Source organism: Pelophylax lessonae (assembly GCF_965119305.1).
Source record: "Pelophylax lessonae genome assembly, chromosome: 1".
Classification (NCBI taxonomy): domain Eukaryota; kingdom Metazoa; phylum Chordata; class Amphibia; order Anura; family Ranidae; genus Pelophylax; species Pelophylax lessonae.
Window position 1 is genome coordinate 755,497,194 of NC_138768.1, and position 25,819 is coordinate 755,523,012.

At 45.9% G+C, this 25,819-nt stretch overlaps 1 protein-coding gene across 3 annotated transcripts in view; it reads left to right on the plus strand.

Annotated features, from left to right (window-relative positions):
- PDS5A (PDS5 cohesin associated factor A) overlaps positions 1-25,819 on the plus strand; it is a 337,552-nt gene that overhangs the window by 127,143 nt on the left and 184,590 nt on the right. For all 3 annotated transcript variants that reach the window (XM_082258623.1, XM_082258625.1, XM_082258624.1), the window contains 2 exons: positions 5,147-5,228; positions 8,399-8,447. In XM_082258623.1, coding sequence (XP_082114749.1) covers positions 5,147-5,228; positions 8,399-8,447 — 131 coding nt within the window. The remainder of the gene's footprint in view (positions 1-5,146; positions 5,229-8,398; positions 8,448-25,819) is intronic.

The window sequence follows — 25,819 nt, forward strand, 5'->3', positions numbered from 1 at the left end:
ATGCTCATCGGTGCGAAGCAGCCAATTTGCCTTGGCCGGCAGCCTTAACAGGCCTCAGCAAGCCTGCCTGGGTATCATTGTAATGCCGGTGGCCATTTTGCTGGAGTTGGAGACAAAAAGTACAGGAGCTTCTGGCTCTTGTGGGTGGGGGCGTTTCATTCTACTTCTCTCTGCATGCTGCTGATGGACCTTGATATGTTCTCCATGTGGTAACTACTCTAGTTTAATTACCCTGGCCTTCACCTTTTCATCTTCAGAGGGGTTTCAGGCCTTTAGGGCGCTTAAAATTATCCCCCGGAGTAGCACTGCATGCATCTTAAAGGCGCAGTGCACGACGGTATCGGTGGACTTGCTGGGACCTGTGGTGGCTTTGTAACCTCACTTAGCCTCTGGGGCGTTACTATTTGGCGATTGGGCGTGGTTTGCTCCTTCTTAAGCCATTGTTTTCAGGAGAAGCTTCTGTTTAACCCCATGCGGTGCAGGTTCCAGTGTTTCACAGTTTCCCTGTCTGCTCTTTACATATGTCTAATATGGATTCCCCAAGTTTGTCTGCGACCCCCGATGTATCCTTGGGCCCCGCTTCTAATGCTCTTGATGTGACTGTGATGCAAGAAATGTCCAGAAAAATGGACAAAGTTATTGCGGCAGCATTTACTAAGAAACGCCCTCAGCCCTCGCCTGTCTCATCTCAGATTCTGAGGCCGATATGGTCGCCGGCGACGCAGACCCCCTTTTGGAGGATGCGTCCCCACATTGACTTCTCTGACACGGAAGAGGATGTCTCCACACCCGCCTTGGCACAGAAAAGGCACTGGTAGATGCTTTGATATCCTTAGTGAGGGACACCCTAAAAATCACAGATATGATTTCTAAATCGCAAGGAGCCTCGGTATCCTTTTGGATTCCTTAGGGCAAAGAAATCGGCCAAGGTTTTCCCTTGTCCTGAAGTCTTGTCCGTCTTAGTGGAGCAACAATGGCGGCGACCTAATTGCACGCTTGCAATTCCCAAACGTGGACACCCAGATATGCGGTATTCACAAGGCCACAGTTTTACCGGTTGCAGAACCCTCATCTCTCCCTGATCCGGTTGACATACGTATTGAGGTCTTATCCCGACACCTGTATACAATAGTGGGATCTATTCTCAGGCCTGCCCTGACTAACGTTCTTGTCTGACTGTTTGAATGGGTAAAGGCAGCACTGATGGTTACCCCATTTACCGTCACCTGCCCTGGAACTCACTGACCAATTATCGCAGACTCTGCAATTTGTATGTGATGCTAACCTGGACGTTCTGCTCGCGGCCAGAGCGTCAGTAGGAAGTGTGCTCATCAGACGTGCGATCTGGCTAAAGCCCTCGTCGGCGACCAGGCTTCTAAGATGCTTTTGGCAGATCTTCCCTTTTTAGTGTGATGGCCTTTTCGGTTCCTCCTTGGATGACTTGATCAAGTCGGTCACTGGGGGAAAAGAGCACACTCCTTAATTAATGTGTGTGGTAAACTCCGCGCTTATGGAGTATTTGGATGCAAATAGATGGATGAATCCTAGGCTGCAGCCTCCCTAAACTATAGTCAAAGGACTATAAAAAGAGTAAAGAGGGGTGAGGGAATGGCGCTGCCTAATGGCGAGAAGTGTGTGTGTGTGTGTGTGTGTGTGTGTGTATATATATATATATATATATATATATATATATATATATAATGTAGAGTGCCAAATGAATGTGGCAATAAATATGTGGGTTAAATATTCTAAGAATCCAATAAAAATCAGAAGGTATAAAAAGAGGTGGTGTAAAAACTATAGGTGTGCGAATATAAGAATATAAATGTGTAACAATATATATCAATGGGTCAAAGTGATGTGCATAAATGACCCTATAAGGTGACGTGTGCATATATAACCATGTGTATGAAATCCAAAAAATATGAATAAATACAATATATAAATAAGTGCCAATAAATCAAAGTGACATGTGCAGAAGTGACCACTAGTGGTGTGAAATCCAAAATATACAAAATGATGCAATATAGGTATAAATATCGATAACTCAAAGTGACATGTGCATAGGTATCCAAAGGTGATGTGCACCAACATAAACTGGTGACAAGTAAATAAATAGCAGAGACGTGATAGTGTATCCAAAGGATGAGTCCAATAATGGATATTAAAGTGCTAAATAATGGATGATTATTAGATGGTGATTGACTAACAAAGTCCAAAAAACAATTAATTAGCAGGTGACAATCTTTGTGTAAATTATACACAATGAGTGACCCTGTGGTGGGCAGTGAGGTGCTCCGTGACCCCTCTAGTAAGTAACACACTCACCAGAAATACCCACCCCACACAGGGGTATAGAGCGGGTATATATAGTAATCCGGTAGGTGGGTCCTTGCCTCCTCTATAGGTCCTAGGTTGGACGTCTTTAAAGGTCCCGGGTTAGAGGGAGGGTTCCTTGGGGAAGATGGCTGGGGTCTGGTTGAGTCCTGGCGGTATGGGGTGTAAGCTCCAAGTATCCACGGTGTCAGCTTGTGGTAGTGGGACAGATATTATGAAATGAGGGAAAGGCACATAGCGTAATACTGTCGAATAGGGTTTATTTTCAATAAAGCAGGATAAAAGGTACTCGCATAAGCGAAGTAACAAGCGGGGAAACATGCGTCTGGAGCGCAATGCGGTCCACGCCTCAATACAGGAACCGGAAGTGATGCGGCAGGAAAGTTTCAAAGTTGCTGGCTTTAATGGCTTGGCTGTTGAGAGCAAAGTGTTAAAGGACAGGAGTCCGTCCGATTCTGTGATCCCTACCTTACTCAAGGCTAGAAAGTCCACTTCTCTGAAGATTTATCATCGTATGTGGAAAGCATGCATTGCTTGGTGCGAAAATTATCCTTTGCCATCAGCAGGGTCCTGACCTATCTACAGAAAGGGGTTGAGAAACGTTTGGTGTTGGGCACTCTTAAGTGTCAGATCTCGGCCTTGGCTGTGTACTTTCAACGCCTTTTGGCTACGCACTCTGATTCGTTTGTTTCTTCAGGGGGTTCGCCATTTTGCTCCCCCCAGGAAGTCTCCGTTACCTCCTTGGGACCTTAATTTGGTTCTATTGATTCTTCAGAATTCTCCTTTCGAGAACATAAGACACATTTCCTTGCTCGCCTTGTCGCAGAAAGTTGCCTTTTTGGTGGCTATCACTTCTGCGCGCAGGGTTTCTGAACTAGCGGCGCTATCTTGCCGCTCTCCTTATCTGGTAATACACAGGGATAAGGTAGTGTTACAGCCCAATCCGTCGTTTCTTCCTAAGGGGGTTTCAGACTTCCATCTGAACAAAGACATAGTGCTTCCATCAATCTGTCCGAAACCTTCACATCCTAAGGAAATTGCCTTGCATTGCTTGGATGTGGCTCGGGCGATACGGGTGTATCTGGAGACTACTGAGTCCTTTCGTAAGTCGGACTCTCTGTGAATATGGATGGACCCTGTAGGGGTCATGCTGCGTCTGCGGCAACCGTCTCACCGACCATGGATCAGACAGACGGTGGTGAAGGCGTATTCTCTTAAGGGTAAAGGCCCGTACACACGTACCGATTGTCGCGCGTAAATGTTCGCCCAACGTCTGATCGGCCAAATGTCGGCTTGTTAGTATGATGCTTCCGACAACCGACTGCGACTTTTCGGCCAAACAAAATCTGGTCTGCATGCTATAAAATTTTTGTTGGCCAACAACAGAACGGCCGATTGTTCGTCAGTCAGTACAGATTTCGGCCGACAAACATCAGATGAGCAAGACTAGGCCTGCTCAGAAAAGAAAAAACACACGAAAAGCAGACCAGAACATGACATCACTTCTCTTGACTGACATTTTTGACACTTTTTTTTTGGGTCACCAGTGACATTTCTACAGTAATCAGTGCTATACATATGCACTGTTACTGTAAAATTACACTGGCAGTGAAGGGGTTAACTTTTTTTGAGGGGGAGGCGCTGTGTGTGTCCCTAGGGGCGTGATTCTAACTGTTATTGGCTGTGGCTTGAGCTGTAGGAACAGTGATCAACGGTCCTACATAGTAGGGGAGAATGACAGGCGGCTTGTTTACATCAGCCGCTTGACTTTCTCCCTCTGCAGCGACGATCGCCGAGTGACCGGCGAACATCGGGTCCGGGGGCGTGCGCTCGCTCCCTAGCCCCTCACAAGCTAGTGACATAGATCTACGTCACTTTGCCTGTGAGGGGCTGACTGCCGACGTAAATAGTCGTGCGGCGGTCGGCAAGTGATTAAGTTTGTCCTTTCCCCACCCCTCAGTGGTTACCGCTTTTGGACGTCCCATCCGTCTATGATTTAAAGCAGCAGCTACGTCTGTCGGTGGACGAAAGAGAAAATGGGATTTTTTTTACTTACCGTAAAATCCATTTCTTGGAGTCCGACGGACGTAGCTCCCACCCCTCTTTTTCTCTGAAGAGTTGGGTTTTGGTTATTATTCACTGCTTGCAACTAAACTAAAAATGCAACGGTGAGGCAAGGGGGAATAACCCAGGGACCCGCCCCCCTTGGGCGTGTCAACGCCTTTGGCTCTACCTGGTCACTCCCAGTGGGAGGGGCTTATTACCCATCTGTCTATGATTTAAAGCAGCAGCTACGCCTGTCGGACGAAAGAGAAATTGATTTTACGGTAAGTAAAAAAAATCCCATTTTTTTTCTGCCAGTAAATACCTCATACAGCCCACTTCCTCTTTCTTGTCTAGTCATTAGCCTTGGCTAATGACATCATGCACAGCTCTTTGCATTTGCCTGCAAGGGAGGAAAAGATGTCGTAGGAGGGCCAATGAGAAATGGAGGGGGCTGGATGAGGGCGTAGATAACAGGCGACTGTAGAGATCCATGAGTATTCAAAAGAGGAGAAATGTGCAGGCGAGCAGTGGTGTATGTGTCTGTGTGTATAAAAAATAATCAAGTGGTTGGAGGGAAGCTTCGGAGTGGCAAAGATGTTTTTACTACAAATTATGTGAGCAGACTGCAGTTCCTCTTTAACTCTGATATTAAAAAAAAAAAAAAGTTTTCTCCTTAGTTCTACTTATTGGGTGTATATTCAGATGATGTTTTTATACCTTAACATAAGTGTAGTTATATATATATTTTTTTGTCCATATCCAGGGCACTTAATGAAATGTGGAAGTGTCAGAATATGCTGAGAAGCCATGTCCGGGAGTTATTAGACTTACACAAACAGCCACCAGTAAGTTCATATAGATTCATGTGCCCAGTCTATATTGACTATGAGGTCATATATGAGGTTATCTGCTTATACTTGTAATACTGTACTCATTAAGTTACAAATGTCATATGTTTGTCCTGTTAGACTGGTAAACCAGTCTAAAAACAAATGGGTGGCTGCCATTACCAACCTTATTCTGAAAATGCTTGGTGTCTACCTGTTGTGCTGACCCCCTGGTTTCTCTAATCTGAATCACTGGCCCGAAACAAGTATGCATAATTGGGAGAATGATGGCGATTCAGAAATGTGTGATTTTTGCTTTCAACTGGCGTTTCAGTATTAAACCATGATGGTCAGATGGCACCTAGAATGATCCTAGCTGTGCTGAATAGCCTGTATTAGGAAGATCTGTGTAAAAAACGGTTTTATATTTTTCCTAGGGCCGTCACTTGATCCAGTAGTTGTGGCTCCCTGTGTAAGGGAGAGCAACAACAGCTCTGAATTTCCAGGAGTCGGGATGTAACTCGCTAACGGTTTGCCTCCCCGTTGGCACTCCCTCCCCTTTCCTGGCACAGGGGAGCCATCTGGCCATGGCAGAGCAAATTAAAAAAAACATTGTACACTTTTTTGGCTATACAGGCTATACAGCACAGTTAGGAGGAATCGGCAACATTTTTAAGAGTACTGTACTTGTAAGTTGCTTTATCTTCCACTTCAATCACTTGATCTCCAGAAGCTTTTACCCGCTTAATGACTAGGCCATTTTTTGCTATTTTGCACTGCGCTACTGTAACTGGGAATTTGCGTGGTCATGCAACACTGTACGCAAATGAAATTTATCTTTTTTCAAGCAAATAGTGCTTTCTTTTGGTGGTATTTAATATTTTTTTATTGTATAAACTAAAATTATTGAACATTAAAAAAAAAAAAACTATTTATTTTCTGCTATAAAACATAGTGATTTAAAGTAAAACAAAAAAAGAAAAAAAAAATCACAGTAAGTGTATATATAAGGTTTGTGTGAATGTTGCAGCATCTACAAACTATGGTGTATATATAGTGGAAATGTATTTTTTTTATACTAGTAATGGCAGAGATCAGTGACTTGTATGGGGGACTGTGATAGTGCTGTGAGCAATCTGACACTGGATGGGAACTGACTGTCAGTGACACTAATACAGTGATCTGTGATATTATACATTGTCACTGTCCTAATGACACTGGCTTGGAAGAGGTTAACATCTTGGGGTAGTCAAGGGGCTAAATGTGTGCCTAACAAGTGTTTATAATATGTGCTGCTTTTTACTTAAAATCGTGTGCGTGCTATGGAAACGGGCAGCAGTGTACAGGTTTGTCACTGTGCCTGAAGGAACTGCATGTCCGCAGTACAATGCGGGTGGTCCTAAAGCGGTTAAGGTTGATTTGAACGGTTTTCATTATGGGCCATGTTCTTTATTATATTACTGTATAAAGTGGGTACGGAAAGTATTCAGACCCCCTTAAATTTTTCACTTTGTTATATTGCAGCCATTTGCTAAAATCATTTAAGTTCATTCTTCTTCCTCATGAATGTACACATAGCACCCCATACTGACAGAAAAACACAGAATTGTTGACATTGTTGCAGATTTATTAAAAAAGAAAAACTGAAATATCACATGGTCCTAAGTATTCAGACCCTTTGCTCAGTATTTAGTAGAAGCCCCCTTTTGATCTAATACAGCCAGGAGTCTTTTTGGGAAAGATGCAACAAGTCTTTCACACCTGGATTTGGGGATCCTCTGCCATTCCTCCTTGCAGATCCTCTCCAGTTCTGTCAGGTTGGATGGTAAACGTTGGTGGACAGCCATTTTTAGGTCTCTCCAGAGATGCTCAATTGGGTTTAAGTCAGTGCTCTGGCTGGGCCATTCAAGAACAGTCACGGGGTTATTGTGAAGCGACTCCTTCGTTATTTTAGCTGTGTGCTCAGGGTCATTGTCTTGTTGGAAGGTAAACCTTCGGCCCAGTCTGAGGTCCAGAGCACTCTGGAGAAGGTTTTTGTCCAGGATATCCCTGTACTTGGCCGCATTCATCTTTCCCTCGATTGCAACCAGTCGTCCTGTCCCTGCAGCTGAAAAAACACACCCACAGCATGATACTGCCACCACCATGCTTCACTGTTGGGACTGTATTGGACAGGTGATGAGCAGTACCTGGTTTTCTCCACACATACCGCTTAGAATTAAGGCCAAAAAGTTCTATTTTGGTCTCATCAGACCAGAGAATCTTATTTCTCACCATCTTGGAGTCCTTCAGGTGTTTTTTTAGCAAACTCCATGCAGGCTTTCATGTGTCTTACACTGAGGAGAGGCTTCCGTCGGGCCACTCTGCCATAAAGCCCCGACTGGTGGAGGGCTGCAGTGATGGTTGACTTTCTACAACTTTCTCCCATCTCCTGACTGCTTCTCTGGAGCTCAGCCACAGTGATCTTTGGGTTCTTCTTTACCTCTCTCTCACCAAGGCTCTTCTCCCCCGATAGCTCAGTTTGGCCGGACGGCCAGCTCTAGGAAGGGTTCTGGTCGTCCCAAACGTCTTCCATTTGAGGATTATGGAGGCCACTGTGCTCTTAGGAACCTTAAGTGCAGCAGAAATCTTTTTGTAACCTTGGCCAGATCTGTGCCTTGCCACAATTCTGTCTCTGAGCTCTTCAGGCAGTTCCTTTGACCTCATGATTCTCATTTGCTCTGACATGCATTGTGATCTGGAAGGTCTTATATAGACAGGTGTGTGGCTTTCCTAATCAAGTCCAATCAGTATAATCAAACACAGCTGGACTCAAATGAAGGTGTAGAACCATCTCAATGATGATCAGAAGAAATGGAAAGCACCTGAGTTAAATAGGAGTGTCACAGCAAAGGGTCTGAATACTTAGGACCATGTGATATTTCAGTTTTTCTTTTTTAATAAATCTGCAACAATGTCAACAATTCTGTGTTTTTCTGTCAGTATGGGGTGCTATGTGTACATTCATGAGGAAGAAGAATGAACTTAAATGATTTTAGCAAATGGCTGCAATATAACAAAGAGTGAAAAATTTAAGGGGGTCTGAATACTTTCCGTACCCACTGTATGTGCATTAAAGTCCACTTTAAGCTTTAAGGTCAAATTACACACCTATGTTCTCTGTCTAAATGTTTCTATCTTTTCTGCAGTCAGAAGCCAACAACACAGCCATGTTTGGAAAATTGATGACTATAGCAAGTAAGTATTTGTCATATTTACCACAGCTGTATCATTCAGCTCTCTCTAGACAGAGAGCTTGTGGTTACTTCTTGGAAGCCTAGAGATTTTTTTTTATTCCTACTGTTTGACAGCTTAGGCACATTATGCAGTTGTTGCAGATTTGTGTAAAGGTTGCAATACCTAATGCATATTCATTTGCAGTCAGAAAGAAAGTGATGGGAAATCCAAAGTATCTTGCTCATACAGTACAGGACAAAGGACTTGTATTCATAGAGCATGCTCTTAGATTGTAAGCTTGAACGAGCAGGGCCCTCTGATTCCTACTGTATTAAAATGTATTGTATTTGCACTGTCTACCCTTCAAGTTGTAAAGTGCTGCGAAAACTGTCGGAGCTATATAAATCTTATATAATATGCTGCTACCTTGAGGTAATTGCACCCTAATAACCTCTCCCACTCTTTTGGGCTCCCCCCTCCCCTTTTTTTTTGCTTAGGTTAAGGAGTTCTTTTAATGGAGAGTTTTCTAAACAATTTTTATTTTCTTCACTATATTTGACATTTCAATCAAGATTTGACTGTTGCCTTAGGACTTGCTAGCAATTTCTGTATAGGTTAACCTTCGATGTACATCTTGAACCATACCCGGACCCCACAGTAGCAGGGCTAGCCTGTAATGTTTCCTTCAGGCACTGGATTCTGCTTGGCTAACTAGGTGTAGTTAGCCATGGGGTACTATACAGGTCCAGGGCTATAGTGCTTTCCTATGAACCCCTGGACTCTGAAGAGTCCTTCAGGAGTGTTTCAGCTGTGATGTCTAAACTTGGGTTTCCTCTGGGAACCGGAATCATGGAGAAGGGGGTTCCCTGTATTTTGACTGGATCCAGTTTATAAATGTGTAATGTTATTCATGGAGTGTATTGTTCGCCGAGTGTGTTATCCCCCTCTGTAACAGTCTAGTATGCTTGTGGTGGGTAACGTTTTCATAATCACCCTAAATTTGGCCGATTTTTCCTCTCAGCGTTGCTTCATGTGTGCTGACCTTGTTGCAATATTCTTTCCGCCTGCCTACCTTCCAGAGATATAGTAATGGGACATTAGTCAGCGCCCTAAGGTAAAGCGGCTTATTTTCCAGACAAGCAAAATACCAGCTCAGTCTGAATCCATTTCATTAAAACACCACAGTGGATCCCCTCATGTAGTAAGAGGGGAGATGAGGTCCAGGGGATCTGGGGGGGGGGGGGGCGCTTCAGAGGGCACGGAATATACCTGAAACGCTCAGGTTGATAGCCGTTCCCCTACATCGGAGCAAAGCCATATATTGACACAGATCACTTCTTCTAATTCTGGCATCCTCTCGGAGCCTTATAGGCCACCTGACTAAAACAGATTTTACCGCAACTGTCTAATTTCTTTGAAAAACATTCCCCCTCTAGAATCTTTAGTCTCTGGGGCTCAAATCACTCTTCTGCCTCTCTACCACTTGAATCTATACAAGAGTATGGCCCTGAACCTGCTATTTGCATTGAAAAATATATTCAGGAAGAAGTGGATGCAGAAGAGGTTTCAGTAAAGGAAATTTCCTCTTGTGCATGTTATGAAACACAAGCCTAGACTTCATGTGATATGCTTTCCCATGTGAACTTATTGATTCAGTGTGTACTAGTCTTTGCCTAGCAGCACCAGAATCTCCTTGGCCTAAAAAAGCTTATATGGGCACTAAATAGCCAACAAAGTCTAGAAAGGCTTTTCTTTTGCACACGCTAGTGTCAGAATATTTATACTGCTCTGAAAATAACAGTGTCTATTTATGTAAATAAGCAAAGATCTGTAAGGTAGGAGAATCTCAACTTATTTCCACAAATCAATATGTAACGAATTCTTTTTAATCAATTAATTTCTTTTTAAAAACATATATACCAATCTTAGTGAAAACAGTCTACAGTAGGGAATATATAAAATATTTATTCACAAGACATGTATTCACAATAAATGATTACACTTGAGTTAACACAAAGAGATAACTTTACATAAAATACAAACTTAAAACGATAAATGCAATGTGATTTGTAGCTCAATAATGAAATAAAAAATGAAAGCAAGGCGACCTTTTTCCCCAGATTTAGCATAAACCATATATGTGTTCTATATAATCAGACCACAATTGTTTGCAGCCGACAGTCACTCCACTGCAGTTAGAGCGAGAATAGGCTATGCAAAACAGGAGACTAATACGCTAATATGCGCTAAATCTGATATTAATAAAAATGTATAAAAACAAAAATCAGCTTTTTAGAGAAAAATCTACTATGGTTCATACGTCTGGGATTGTAATCTTATTACCCTTAAATATGCAATATAAAACATATAAGGAAAGAAATAAACAATATTGAATAAAATCAAATAAACAGCAAGGTATATTTACCACAAGATGGCTGCTAGCTAAAATGGTCGTTACCAGAGTCCTTAAGATGGCTGCCTTCCCAAAATGGTGGCTGGTTAGGGAAGAGTTTCGTTTGGCGTCCTTCAAAGTTTCTGATAAATGATGGAGCAAGATGGAGTTATGTATAGATGAGTAGATGTATGGATGTGAGTAGCGTGTGTGTTCAGTGTAATGAATGTTGTCGTGATGCGTGTCTCACATCTGGGTTCTCCTTTTTATATTGTATTGAACAAAAGACTAGTAAAATTACCATAAGCCAAACACAGAAGGAGAAACTTTATCCCCATTGGTTGGGATATTTATCCATTAACTGGTGATGTCATTGACAATGCCTCTGCTAAACACCCAGTATTTTGTATGTTAAAATTTAATGATAATTTCTTTATATTTAAGAATCATAAAACGACATAACTTGTCCATACTCTCGGTACATACATAGATGTCCATCTAATATCTCCATCATGTATCTTGGCAGGGATTGGATCTGGCAAAGCCATTTTAAAAATTATATTTAATACAATATATATATTATTGGAAAATACTGAGACTGCATTTAGTAATATCACCAAAGGGGGCAGTATTGTATTTCTTATTAAATTCAGTATAAAACATACAATAAGACCACTATTAACTGATAACCTTCTTGACCTCTGGCTAGTGAAGATCCATTAATTACTTGGTTTCTTTAATTACTGTCAGACATTGCGTCTAGGATATAGTATTTATGATGACCATAAAACTTTAACTAGACCTACACAAACGTTTCTAAAATGAGGTAATTAGCTTCACCTAAGTAAGATTATTATGTGCAAAAATATAAAAGCAAAATGTGTTATATAAAACATTCCTAAATATGTATATGCTTTATACAATATAATGACATAATTATTGTTCATATTTTCTTACACACGATATATTGTATCTTTAAGGCTGCATTCACATGTCAGCTTATAATCGCGGGCAGAACCGCCGCGGTTCTGCCCGCGATTCGGAGATTTATTGCAAATCGCGGGACGCCTAGCGTTGCCCGTTGATTTGCAATAGCCCCCCAAACGCCGAGCGATGTTGCCGCGATTTACGCCCGCCGAATCGCGGCAACATCGCGCAAACAAAATCGCGGGACGCAATACGCTCCAAAGAAGCTCTTGTACTTTTTTGGAGCGTATTGCGTCCCGCGATTTTGTTTGCTCGATGTTGCCGCGATTCGGCGGGCGTAAATCGCGGCAACATCGCTCAGCGTTTGGGGGGCTATTGCAAATCAACGGGCAACGCTAGGCGTCCCGCGATTTGCAATAAATCTCCGAATTGCGGGCGGAACCGCGGCGGTTCTGCCCGCGATTATAAGCTTACATGTGAATGCAGCCTAAAACTTAGATAGTTTAAATGAACATATTGTTTGTTGTAAAATACAGACAATCAAGGAGACATCACCCCCTTAACATCTGGTGCCATTCTGGCTAGGCTTTTATCAAGTGAAATGTCAGAGTCCTATATTTACGATTTTAAAAGAAATAAAAAGAAAAGCTTCTGTAGAACTTATAAGACCTTTTTGTAAGTGAAATTTTGTTTAAAAAGGACATATGAACTTTCCATCACCCCTATACAAGATGGAAGCTGTGCTGTTCAAAATTTCTATGTATAACACTGAATATACATGGCTTATTAAATTCCATTTTTTCTTTTATCTGATCTCCCCAATAATCCTGACACTAGTTAACTGTGCTTTGCATGAGGATTGGCCAAATCCTATAAAGGTGTGGAAATTTTTAAAAAATAGTCTGTTTTCAAGAATCTCCTCCTGTTGATGGTTTTCCCTCCTTTTAAGGATTACGTTAATAAGACTCCTTTTTCGTTCATTGACTGACATTGGGTTATACTACCCCCTACAGGAGTAGACAAAAAAAAAAAATTCTGGCCACACCCATGGGCAGTCCCAGGGGGTATACTCCCTCTCTGCCATAGGCAGTCCGTTTTTTTTCCTTCCTAGTCAGGAGTAAGGACCTGGTTCCTTCCTGGGATCTTTGGTCCTGGCAATTTTTTATTTTTAGATAGAATTATTTTTTTTCCCTCCTGGATTTTTTTTTATTCCCTGTGAGATCTACGATCAACTGCCGGACTGGTGACGGGCTGGATAATCTAGATCCAGTCACCCTCAGCGAGCGCGCGTGGTCCTCTAGGTCAGCTGGAACATAGCCCCACTGGACTGTAAGCCTTGTGGTGCCACCATTTTGTTGTAGCCTCTGTGTTTCTATACATGATGGCCATCTTTGTGTAGTCTGGCGGCCATGATAGTGGAGCCCTGTGGGCGAAGATTTCGGCGGTGGGAGCCCCTCTTCATCCCCTGGTGCTGACTCCTGGATCATTTCACTTCCTGATCGCCGCACGTGGAGTGCAGATTATCCTGGGGACTGCAGGTGCCTGTTTCTGTGGGTGGTGAGTCTGGTGGGGTTCTCTCCCTCTCTGCTGAGGATCGCTTCGTCGGGGTTCTTACGGTCATGAAAATCCTGGAAAAGTCATGGGATTTTGACATGACACTTTCCAGGCCTGGAAAAGTCATGGAAAATGAGTAAACCCCACTAAGTTTTGGAAAAGTCATGGAATTTTGTGCAACTATTTAATTTAGAAAATGTCTCCGGGCCCCCTTTATTCCGTGGGAGCGGGGGACAGTAAGTGGACTATTTTCTCTGTTTCTGGTTTCGGCCGATTAATCAGCTGCAGCGCGCTGCACAGCTGAAGCCTGGTCGCCGGCCTCTTCAATATGAATAGACCGTGACAAGCTGGGAACTCTGCGGCGGATTGATCCGCTGAAACTGAGAAATAGTGCACTTACTGTCCCGCTCCCAGGGGCGTACCAGCGGGGAGGGAGTGGACGCGCATACTGGGGGGTGTCAGGCCGGTGTCTGCCGAGCCGCCCGCATCTCCGCACTGGGGGTTGTCAAACCCGATGTCCGCCGGGCCGCCCGCATCTCCGTGCGAAGAAGGCAGCAGCGGCAGGAAGGAGGTCGGTGAAAGTGCCTGAGGAGTCTCGTTTGTGTGCTGGATAGGAGGGGGATGGGATGGGACAGCTGCATAGAGATGAATTGATCTTTCCATATTCCTCATGCTGTCGCTGAATGCTTGTTACTCCTCTCAGTGGCTGCAGGAGGAATATGGAAAGTTCAATTCATCTATATGCAGCTGCCCCATCCCCCTCCTATACAACTTCCCTTGCTGACCCCCCTTAGTGCTCATTAACCCCCCAACCCAATAGTGCTATTAACCCCACCCCTCAGTGCTATTAGCCCCACTCAGTGTTCTTTAGCCCCCTCCCGTGTTCTTAACCCCCCCATGCTCTTAGCCCCCCCCCCGGTGCTCTTCATCTCCCCACAGTGCTTTTCATCTCCCCCCCCCCCCCCAATGCTCTCTGGATCCCCCAGTGCTCTCCACCCCCCTGTGCTCCCTGGCTCCCCCCTCAGTGCTCTCCAGTTCCCCCCTCCCCCTGTGCTCTCCATCCCCCTGATTTTCCCTGCCTGCCCACCCCCCCCCCAGTGCTCTTCACCCCCCTGCCCCTTCCAACCCCCCTGCAATGCTTTCCAAACCCCCCCTTTATTCTCTCCAGTCCCCCCCCCCCCCCCGTGCCCTTCAGCTCCTACAGTGCTCTTTGCTTCCCCTGTGCTCTCCGGCCCCCCTAGTGCTCTTCTATCTTCTATCATGTCCGCAGTCTCTTACCTTCTCTTGTATCGTGTGCGCAGTCTCTGACCATCGCTTGTATCGTGTGCGCAGTGTCTGACCATCTCTTGTATCGTGTGCGCAGTCTCTGACCATCTCTTGTATCGTGTGCGCAGTCTCTGACCATCTCTTGTATCGTGTGCGCAGTCTCTGACCATCTCTTGTATCGTGTGCGCAATCTCTGACCATCTCTTGTATCGTGTGCGCAGTCTCTGACCATCTCTTGTATCGTGTGCGCAGTCTCTGACCGTCTCTTGTATCATGTGCGCAGTCTCTGACCATCTCTTGTATCGTGTGCGCAGTCTCTGACCATCTCTTGTATCATGTGCGCAGTCTCTGACCATCTCTTGTATCATGTGCGCAGTCTCTGACCATCTCCTGTATCATGTCTGCTAAATGTACAGTGTGTGTCGTAAAACATTTGACATTTCGAACATGGGAAAGGCAGCACTGTCTAGCCACGCTAAAGGTGCAAAGCACCATTCTGCAGCTGCGTGCTCGACAACTTCCAATCCGATCGATGGCTTTTTCACCTGAGCTGCAGCAGCGGTGCTTCCATCTCATTCACTAAAACAAGGTACCATTTTGAGTCACGCTGTATCCAGAAACGAAACCCTAACTGCAGAGGTACTGTACACTACAAAGCTTGTCATTTATTTTAGTAAAAATATGCTGGGTGTGACATGGATTTTCTTTTTATTTAACATGTATACATAGACATTTCATGAAACATTAGGTCATGAATATTTACGTGAAGTCATGGAAAAGTCATGGAATTTTATTGGTGAAAATGTGTATGAACCCTGCTTCGTGCTTGGGCCTGGCGACTGGGTGGTGCTACCAGCGCAGTGGGGGTCGTTCCTTTGCAGTGTTTTACACTTAGTGGGGTCCCCCTGGTGACTCATGGAGTCTTTGGAGCACATCTTCCCACCTGATCCCCTCTCTGAGGCTGTGGGCCCTCCCAGTCCAAACCATTCAGCAATGCACTGACAGCGGTCCTGGAGTTGTGTGTCCTGGGTGGAGGTGGTCTTCGGGAGAGGGGTTAGCAAAAAGCGCCTCCTCTGTCTCATAAGATCCTGAATCTGTTTCTGCCACCACGAACGTGGGTCACCCTGCTGGGTCTGCAACCATGCACCCGGAATGCTCTGATAGGGAGGATGATTCCTTCATGTCCACAACCACGCACGGAAAGGCTTTGGTGGAAGCACTTAATTTATGTGTGCGTGAGAGCTTGAAGATGGAGGATGCAGCTGCGACGGAGGCGCAGGTACACTTTGGCACTCACAAGCCATCCAGAGTGGCAAATTCTCTTTCGTTCGGACACAGTGCTCCATAAATCATAACTAGTAGGTTATATTGCCTCCTCCAGGAGTAGGACTAGGCAGAACAAAAAACACCTGGCTATGCCCATGGGCCGTCCTCAGCTTGTATATAACCCCCTAGCTAATCAGTTTTAATCTGTATAGTCAGGAGTAAGGACTCGGGCTCCCTAGCAATTTTCTCCTTCCGTACATATTTTGTTTTCCATCTCGAGAGATCTACATTCAACTGCCAGTCTGGCTAATCTAGATCCAGTGGTCCCCCCAGCCCAGCGAGCGCATGCAGACCGCAGCTACGCACTAGGTCGGCCGCGACAAAGCCTCTTGGACAGAGGCTGGCCCGCGAGTTAAACGTCTCGCAGGGTCGCGTACAACCAGGGTTGGGTCTGAGTTGCAGCGGGTCCCCTGGCCGACAGCTCCCCTACTTAGGTGGTGAGGAGTTGTCTCTTGAGCTTTACCCGCACCATGGCAGGGTAAGTACAGCCCCCCTCTCCCCTTTTGGTTGTTTTTCTTAGGGGTGGACTTTGGTAACCTCCAGGGGCGGTCGGATCTGCCTGCAGGTTCCCTTCCTCCCATCCCTAAATCCCTCTCTGAGCTGGGCTTCCCCCCACTCCCATTCCCCCATCTGGACCTAGAGTCTGGTGGGGGTCCTAGGGCACAGAATGCATTAGACCCCTAGGGCTCCCCTGCTATTACGACTCTGTAAGGGTCCTGGGATAGAATGTCCCGCCGTGGTAGTCTGAAGGGGTCCCAGTGTAGGAGACCCCTAGGTGCATGCCCTGCTGTTTGCAGTGTGGGTATAGTTAAGGGCAGTCCCAGTGCAGAATGCAGAGCAGTCTCCCCTTAAATTCGTCCTACCTTCAGGGGGGGTCCCTTTGCAAGAGGGTGCAGGAAAGATCCTGGCAGCATGATTCAGTGTTTGTAGGCTGATGGTGGCCATTTTCCCTTAGTCTGGCTGGTCTCCGGTTGGCGGCTATGTTTGTGTAGTCTTATGTCACGGGGGCCTTTTTCCCTTAGTCTGGGAGATGCTGAAAACAACTGAAGCCTTGTGGGGATACCGAAGCTTCTCCTCTTCCTCTTTCTCCTTAGTTTCCTCCTTCCTGTGCCTAGGACATATGAACAGTGATAGTGTCCATGATGATGCTGGATTCAAATTTTCGGCGCTCCTCCGGTTGTTAGAGTGAGTCTTTATGGGATCCCTGTTATCTCTCTGCTGATAGGTACCCTGAGCCTTGAGGGGATCCTTTAGTGGTGCCAAAAGATCGTTTTTGTACTGGAAGGTCTTCCTTTCTTTATGGAGCCTCAGGGTCACCCCTCCCCACTGACCCCCTCATGGAGGTGGCAGGTCCCTCAGAACCCCACTGTGACAGTACTCACCGTCACTGGGAGTGAAAGACAGATATTTAATGGACACTGAGAATATGTGTATTGTATTTCAGGAGCACGAGGACGGTTGTCTGCTAGTTAATTGGCTCAGATTGATTGAATCATTGTCATTTGTTAATTCCTGAGTGGAAATGGTATACTGTTTGTGTTGGTTGTTCTTTAGATATGTTAATTATATTTCTGTATACAATTTCATTTGCATTTGATGTAATCGGGCAGCCCCTGACCTGGTGGGGTAATTTGATCAGGAGGGGGATGTGCTCATGTGTATAAATTGAGTGTGAAACTGGTCAATAAAGGAGAAGATTTCAGTACAAGCTAAGTTGTCGGCTAGCTTTGTATGGGGGTGGCTGGAAAATCTGATATCTATGTTCAGGACTGGGAGGAAGCCGTATACTGACAGAAGTCCACAAGTACAGTGTGGGTTGAGGTTCCGTTACATTGGTGGTAAGTGGTGGGATGCTTCCTACAGTCTGGGATATCCAAACCTCCACTGGGATCCAAGGTCCGGCTAGCAGAAGAGGAGAGGTAGCGAGAGATATCAGCTGCGATGGAAGAGGAATTCGGAAGGAGGTTGCGAGAGATGCGAATACAGCACAGGGGACCAGTGTCAGGAGGTCCTGCTAGGACTTGGTAATCGGCAATGTGGCACAGTAATTGTGTGCTTTGCTCACCTGCACCCACGGTTTTGGATGCGGAGGTCTTATGACAGATGCAGCAAGTGCTGACTCACCTCACAGGACAAGCTTGGATGGAGGAATGCGTCTGTCCAGCCGCTGGATAAAGGTATGGGAGAAGAGGAAGCCATCTTCATTCCCCAACCACGGATCACAGATTTAATGGACTTTCCATCAGAGAATGATAAACCACCTGCCAAAGTGTTGGCACTGGGCCTGAGAGCCACAAGCCCATGCCTTAGACTTTGAGCAATTCCAGAGGCTGGGGATTTAATAGACTTTTCTATTAAAGAAACATCCCATTGAGCCTACAGCAGAAGAGCGGGCATCCAGGCATAGCGCTGCTGACCTCTACCTACAACAATTGGTGACCCAGGAAGATGCGTGCAAAGCCACTGACTTTTCAGAGATGTGAGGTAAGTCACTTTGGTTGGGGGTCCCGTGGAACACAGCTTACCTTTAGAGAGGTTGGAAAATACCTCTCAGCACCCTAGGCCCCTCTTATGTGTAAGTCACCCTGTGTCTATTAGGGACACAGGCTGACCAAGAAGCCCAGTCTGGCCCGCCCAAACCAGTCTTCCACAGACTAATCGGCTATGAGAGCTCAATGCGCCCTGCCAGGACAAACTTACAAACTATGTGGAACTTTGTCACGGAAGCTGCCATGATGGATTGACTCTTTGGGACTTGTTACCCGACTAACTCAGGCACAGACCGATTTGGAGGTCTGGTACCTGGTTAGTCTACCTTTGGGGGGGGGGGGGGGGAGATATATGATGGTACTCGCCATCACAGGGAGTGAAAGACAGATACTTAATGGACACTGAGAATATAATGTGTATTGTATTTCAGGAGCTCGAGGATGCCGGCCAGTCTGCTAGTTAATTGGCTTTTGGTTGATTGAATCATTGTCATCTGTTAGTTCCTGAGTGGAACTAGTATACTGTTTGTGTTGGTTGTTCTTTAGATATGTTAACTCTTTCTGTATACAATTTACTCTGCATATGATGTAATCGGGCAACCCCTGACCTGGTGGGGTAATTTGATCAGGAGAGGGATGTGCTCATGTATGTATAAATTGAGTGTGAAACTGTTCAATAAAGAAGATTGTAGTACAAGCTAAGTTGTCGCCTGGCTTTGTATGGGGGCGGCTGGAAAATCCGATATCTGTTCACGACTGGGAGGAAGCTGTATACAGGCGGTCCCCGGGTTACGAACACAATAGGGACTGTAGGTTTGTTCTTAAGTCGCATTTGTTTGTAAGTCGGAAAATGTACTTTTTTAAGTGTAACTCCAGCCCAAAAAATCCATGAGGATACAGACAGCAGTACAAACCTCATTGTGGCTCTAACCCCACACCATACAGTACTGTACTAGCCAAAACTAATAAACACAACTTAGATGTTTGCTTTAACATATTTACTTTTTCATGCAGATACATGTACTGTAAATGCTTAAACATTTTCAAAACACTACTGCACAGTACACTACAACTTTAAACAATGGTGGTGGTGGTTAATGGGCTTGTTGGAGAGGATGGGACTGCTATTATAGAATCAGAATCTGATTGAGCTGCTGGAGGCAGTTTCTTGAAGTAGGCATCAAGGGATGTTTGCACAGCACTTTTCTTCATCTCATCAATAACCCTGTAGCATCTCAGGCCTTCAGTAACTGTACGGTAAACTTTGGTAAACCTCTCTGTATCAGGATCTTGCTCCTCTAACTTTGCCATTCCTGCTTCAATGAGTTGAAAAGCTTCAGCTAACTGTTTTGTTGAAAATTTTTTCAATTTTGGAGTTTCTATGTCCTGGTTTTCTTCCCTAAATGCTATCATTTGCTGCTCTAGTTCAATAAGGTCTTCATTAGACAGTTCGTTGCCATGGGAGTCGAGTAACTCGATGATATCATTTTCACTGATGTCCAACTGCAGTTGATTACCAATAGCAACCACAGCTTGCCTGGTTCTGGTGATCTCTTCATCTGTAAACCCCAGAAATTCTTGTGAGAATTGGGGGCACAATTTGTTCCAAACTCCTCTTAAATTTGTTTCTTTCACTTCATCCAAGGCATCAGCAATATTTTTGATGGCATCATAAATGTTATAGTTCTTCCAGAACCCTCTTAAGGTCATCTCATTATTTTGGGTAGCCCTGACAGCTTGTGAGAATGTCCTTCGTAAATAAGAGGCCTTAAAGGAGGCTATAACTCCCTGATCCATTGGCTGAAGAAATGATGTTGTGTTGGGGGGTAGAAATACCACCTTTACATTGGGGTGCATATCAGCTAAAGTGTTTGAATGTCCAGGGGCATTGTCAAGGAGAAGAATTTTAAAGGGAATGTTTTTGCTAATGCAAAACGTTCAACGGCAGGGACAAAGTGGTGCAAAGAGTGTAACTGTCACCCAAGCCTTTGAATTTGCCCTCCGAATAACAGGAAGCGATGCCTTAGTGACATTACGTAGTGCCCTCGGACTTAAGAAGTGATGCACTAGCAAAGGCTTGAGCTTTAAATCCCCAGGTGCATTGCCCCCAAGTAATATAGCCCGCCTGTCCTTTGATGCCTTATGGCCTCGTGCACTTTTTTCCTCTTTTGAAATGTAGGTCCTCTCTGGCATTTTTTCCCAAAACAAGCCTGTTTCGTCTCCATTAAAAATTTGTTCTGGCAAATAACTTCATCATCAATTTCTTCCAATGTCTTGGGAAAATCAGTTGCAGCACTTACATCGGCACTCGCTGCTTCACCTTGAACTTTAATGTTATTAGCTCTTTAAAGCGATTGAACCAACCCCTACTTGCAACAAATTCTTAATTGAAATCATCTTCACTTGCTGGATGGGCAGCTTTTAAATCTTTGAAAAGGCTTTGAGCCTTTTCTTGGCCTAAAGAAAGGCTGGTAGGCATATTACGCTGATTTTGGTCTTCTATCCAAACTGTCAGCAGCCTTTCCATCTCAACAATTAAACCACTGCGTTGCTTGGTAATTGTAGCATGCATTGGGGTATGGCCTTTCACATGGTCCATTATTCTATCTTTATCTTTTAAAATTGTTGCAATTGTTGACCGATTGTAGCCAAGTGCTCTGCCAATGGATGATGGAGTTTCACCTTTCTCTGATCTCTTTATTATTTCTACTTTATTTTCCATGGTGATGGTTCTTCTTTTCTTTGCTGTATTGCCAGAACTTGCATTAGATTTGTTTTTTGGCATCATTGCAGGTTAAAGTCAATAAATGTGAAGTGGTGTGTGTGCGCTCTAGAAGTGAATAAGAACAACAAAAAAAGTGTAGCCGCCAGCCAACTATCAATGCATTCTAATGGGTACTATACTGTGTTAAAACATTCACTGTCTAGGCTTGTCAGTTTGATATGCGTCTTCAGCATGCAGCAGCAGTGGTCCCTGACCCTCAGAGCCGTCCAGCAGCGTGGGATCCAGTACAAGGGCTAAAAGAGACCCAGAAGGATAGTTACATTCAACATAGCTAGAAGTACAATACAGTGGTCCTGCTCCCAATACAGAGTAATGTAATCTCACCAGTTTCCAGACAATTCCACCAGCTTCTGCCTGTGCAGTGGGATGCTTCTGGGCAGTGTGGGGCAATCACTACATGTAGTACATGCAGCGTGCGTTGTGGCCGGCACTAAGATGGATGCTATCCAGCACAGGAGCAAGAAGAAGCTGGCAGTGATGTCACGAGTGCACGGTCCCCGTTCGTAAGTAGTAGTCGTCGTCACGCCCCTGTTCGTAAGTAGGAGTCGTTCGCAACTCGGATGTTCCTAAGTCGGGGACTGCCTGTACTGACGGAAGTCCACAAGTACAGTGTGGGTTGAGGTTCCGTTACATCCACCTTCCCATAGTTGCACTGAGGTAGGTCCTGCAGTCCTTGTGTCCCGGGTGCGTGTGGCGTGTGGGCAAAGGTCCAGGAGGAAGCGTCCCGCCACCTTCCCCTGCTCCGGCTGTCTCATCTGATTCTTAGCCCGATGGACGCAGCCCGTCCAGGGGGATTTATTATCACACCCCGTGATCATCCATCTGATAGTGAAGATGATTCCTCCATGGTCACAGCTGGTAGACGCACTTATCACTGCAGTGCGTGAGACTTTAAAAATGGAGGATGCGGCTGATGTAGCCACAGACGTGGCTGTGTCGTTTGGTACGCACAAGTCGCATTGTACTCCAAAGGTGTTTCCTAATGTGCCTTATTTTGACACGTTTTCCTGTAAGGAATGGGAACAACCAAAATTACCCTTTGTGGTCCCCAAACACTTTTCTGTACGTTACCCTTTTGAGGAGTCCCTTTTAGAAAAGTGGGCTAGTCCATCATTGGTGGACTCTCCTGTTTCCAGTTTGAATAAAGAAATCATGATCCCAGTAGAAGAATTCCTGTCCTTTATGGACTCAGCTAACAAGCAGAGGCTGTGGCACACAGCATGTTTACTATGGCTTGTTCGCAATTGCAGCTAGTCTTTGCCTCAGCCCTGGTGTCTCAGACCCTAACAGAATTGGCCAAGCTTTTGCGCCAGGGCCTGGGGGGTTAGCCGGTCCCTTCTGCTTATGTTAATTTAGGGGACCAGTTGGTCCATGGGCTGCGGTTTATTTGTGATGCAGCTTTGGATACAGCTCCTGTGCTGTCCAAACTTTCTGCAGACCAAGCCTCTGAGAAAGCTCTCATTGACTGCCCTTTCAAGACGATCGCTTATTTGGGGCTATCCTAGATGACATTAAGGGCATCATGGGGAGGGGGGGGGGGGAGGAGTACTGTCCTGCCGAAGTCAACGAAGGGGGAAGGTGCCTCGCCTGAGATGTGGGCCCTCCTCAGCCCATAGAAAATTCTTGCATGCTTCTGGTCGAGTAGGCCTAGAGCTAGCTTCCCTGGACCAGCAGACAAGTCTCCTTCAGCATGAAGGTCTGCCCTCACCCATTATTGGGTTGGTGGGGGACATCTTCGCTGGTTTCCAGTCCCTGTGTGCGACTTCGGTGAGCCTCAAGGAGATTTGCGAAATGTTACCTTTTGGTGGTACCCAGAAAGGGTGACAAAGCTTGTCCTTAAGTTTTTTTTTTTTTTTTTTTGGGTCCTTGGTCTCCTTGTGTGTATTTAATTTCCTGCTAAACCTTTTATTTTAGTTTGGGTCCCTGTGTCCTGGTTAAGGGCTCTTCTGTTTAACTTTGGGTTATTTTCCCCACCCCTCATTTTTCCTTTTCTCGCTGCTTTTGGACATCCCGCTGGTTAGGATTTATGGAGTGCTGTGTTCATTGATGAATGAAAAAGAAAATAGTATTTTTGTACTTGCCGTAAAATCCATTTCTCGGAGTTCGACGGACACAGCTCCCAACCCTCTATGGTATGGAGTTTGAATACTGCTTGCTACTAAACTGATTACCTAGAGCAAGGAAGGGGGTTATATACCAGCTGAGGATGGCTCATGGGCGTAGCCAGGTGCTTTTTGTTCTGCTTGCTCCTACTCCTGGAGGAGGCAATATAACCCACTAGTTATGAATTATGGAGCGCTGTCTGTCGAGTTCAGAGAAATGGATTTTACAGTAAGTACAAAAATTCCTTTCCCTGCCTATTTTGACAGAATTGTCGCTAAAGAGTGGGGATGACCAAAGGTCATCCCCGTGGGGTCCTTCAGCACTTTTTCCTAGGCATTCCCCCTATGAGGAATCCCTTCTTAAGAAGTGGACTGTTCCACCGGTGGTGAACCCTCCCAGTTTCCAGATTGAACAAGGCAACAATGATTTCGGTTGAAGAGTCCCCGGCCTTTAGGGATTCGGGTGACAGGAAGGCAGAGGCTGTGGCACGCAATATGTACACTCTGGCTGGTTCGGCAATGAGGCCATGAGGCACACCATTGCTCTGGTGTGACAAACTGACCGCGTGGGCTAAGCTCTTACGATGTGACCTGGCGGGAGATCAGCTCCCTCCGTCCTTTGCCAAGCTGGTGGACCAGCTGGTCCAGGAGCTGTAGTTTATCTGTGATGCCTTTTTGGTTGCGACTCCCCTAGTGGCTCGGCTCTGTTTTGGCAGTGGTCCTTCGGCGTGTCTTTTGGCTCAAATGCTGGTCTGCGGACCAGACTTCTAAAAAGGCCTTGACTGATCTTCCCTTTCAAGGAGATCCCCTGTTTGGAGCTACCCTGGATGACATCATTAAAGGTCTCACAGGGGGCAAGAGTACTTTTCTTCTGCAGGCTACGAAGAGCAAGGAACCTCGTCGTAGACGTGAGCCTTCCTTTTTGACTCAAAGGAAGTTTTCACTTTCGTTCATTGATGGACACAGCTCCTAATTCTTCTTAACCTTTGGGTTATACTGCCGCCTACAGGAGTAGGACACTAGGCAGAAAAAAAGCTTGACTTCGCCTATGGGCAGTCCCAGAGGGTAGACACTCACTCTGTTATAGGCACGCAGTTTTTTTTTCTTCTTAATCAGGATCAAGGACCTAGTTCCTTGCGGTGTACTCTGGTCCTAGCTACTTTTTCTTTTTAAATGGCATTTTTTCCTATCTTTATTTTGTTCCTGTGACACTCTACAATCCATTGCCAGACTGGGCGACGGACTGGATAATCTAGATCCAGAGGGTCCCCCCAGTCTGGCCAGTGAGCTAATGCAGAACGCAGCTTCGCTCGAAGTCTGCTGCGACATAGCCCCGCTGGAGAGGAGCTGGCCTGCGAGTTAAACGTCTCGCGAGGACGCATACGACCTGGCCGCGGCGTTTCTCCTAGCCAACAGCACCCACGTTACGATGGAGCGGTAGTCTGTTAGGAGCAGTGCCCACCCTGTTCCTGGTATGGTAGGTAGCTGTCCCCCCTCTACTCCTAGAGGGTTTTGGGGTGGAGGTGGGCCCCTCCCTGTAAGGTGGGACCCCCAATCCCCCCCCCCCAATTTTTGGTGGTCACTGTGTGTTTCAACCCCACTTCCCCCACCCTCTCCCTGGGTGAGGTTATGAACTGGCTGTTGTGACATGCTCGTAAGGGAGCTGGTTGGAGCTGCTGCTGACCGGGTTTTTCTCGTGTTCAACAGGGGTTGAGCAGGGTTCCCTGCTACCCTGGAGGTTGGTGACTAGGGCTGGGATGTCCTCTGCTTCCTGCTGCAATTGTTGGACTGGGAGAGCGTATAGTTTAGCATCCACGGGTACGCGCCTCCTGCGGCTGGATCCAGCCGAAGCTTTAGGCCACGGCTTTGTGGCCTACTAGTCGGAAACGACATGAGGCGGCCCCTGTGAGGTTGTCTGAAGCCACTGCCTCTTGTTTGGGCATCCCCTCTCCACCGCCGCTGGGTGGTCGGTCCGCTGGAGCTCGTGTCCAATCGGCTGGGCGCCCACAAAAAAATTAGGCCCCAGCTTGTTGCCGAGGTGGGTGCCTTTGTTGGTGGGTGGCCCCAGTGCATTTAGCTGAATCCCCCACTCTTTGGGCATCTGCCGGGCTGGGACCTGTGCCATTGCGGCTGGGCCTCCACAAAAATTTAGGCCGTGGCTTGCGGCCTGCTAGGTCATGTCAGCTAGGCCATGTAGTCAGTCTCCTCCCTTGGAAGGGGTGGTGTTGTGGGGGCGCCTTATTTTTCTAATGACAGCCTGCCCCTGTCAATGATCATTAGAAAAATGGGATTCATTTTTCTGATCATTGACGGATACAGCACCCATCCCTCTGTGGAGTTGTAATTCTCCTGACACTGCTTGTAACTAAACTGAGTGCCTATAGCGCAGATTGGGACTTGTACCCCCTGGGACTGTCCATGGGTGTAGCCAGACTTTTTTTCTGCCTATTGTTCTCCTGCAGGGAGCAGTATAACTCAACGGTTATGGAGATTTGAAGCGGTCACCGTCAGTGAACATCAGAGAAATGGATTTTACGGTAAGTCAAAAATCC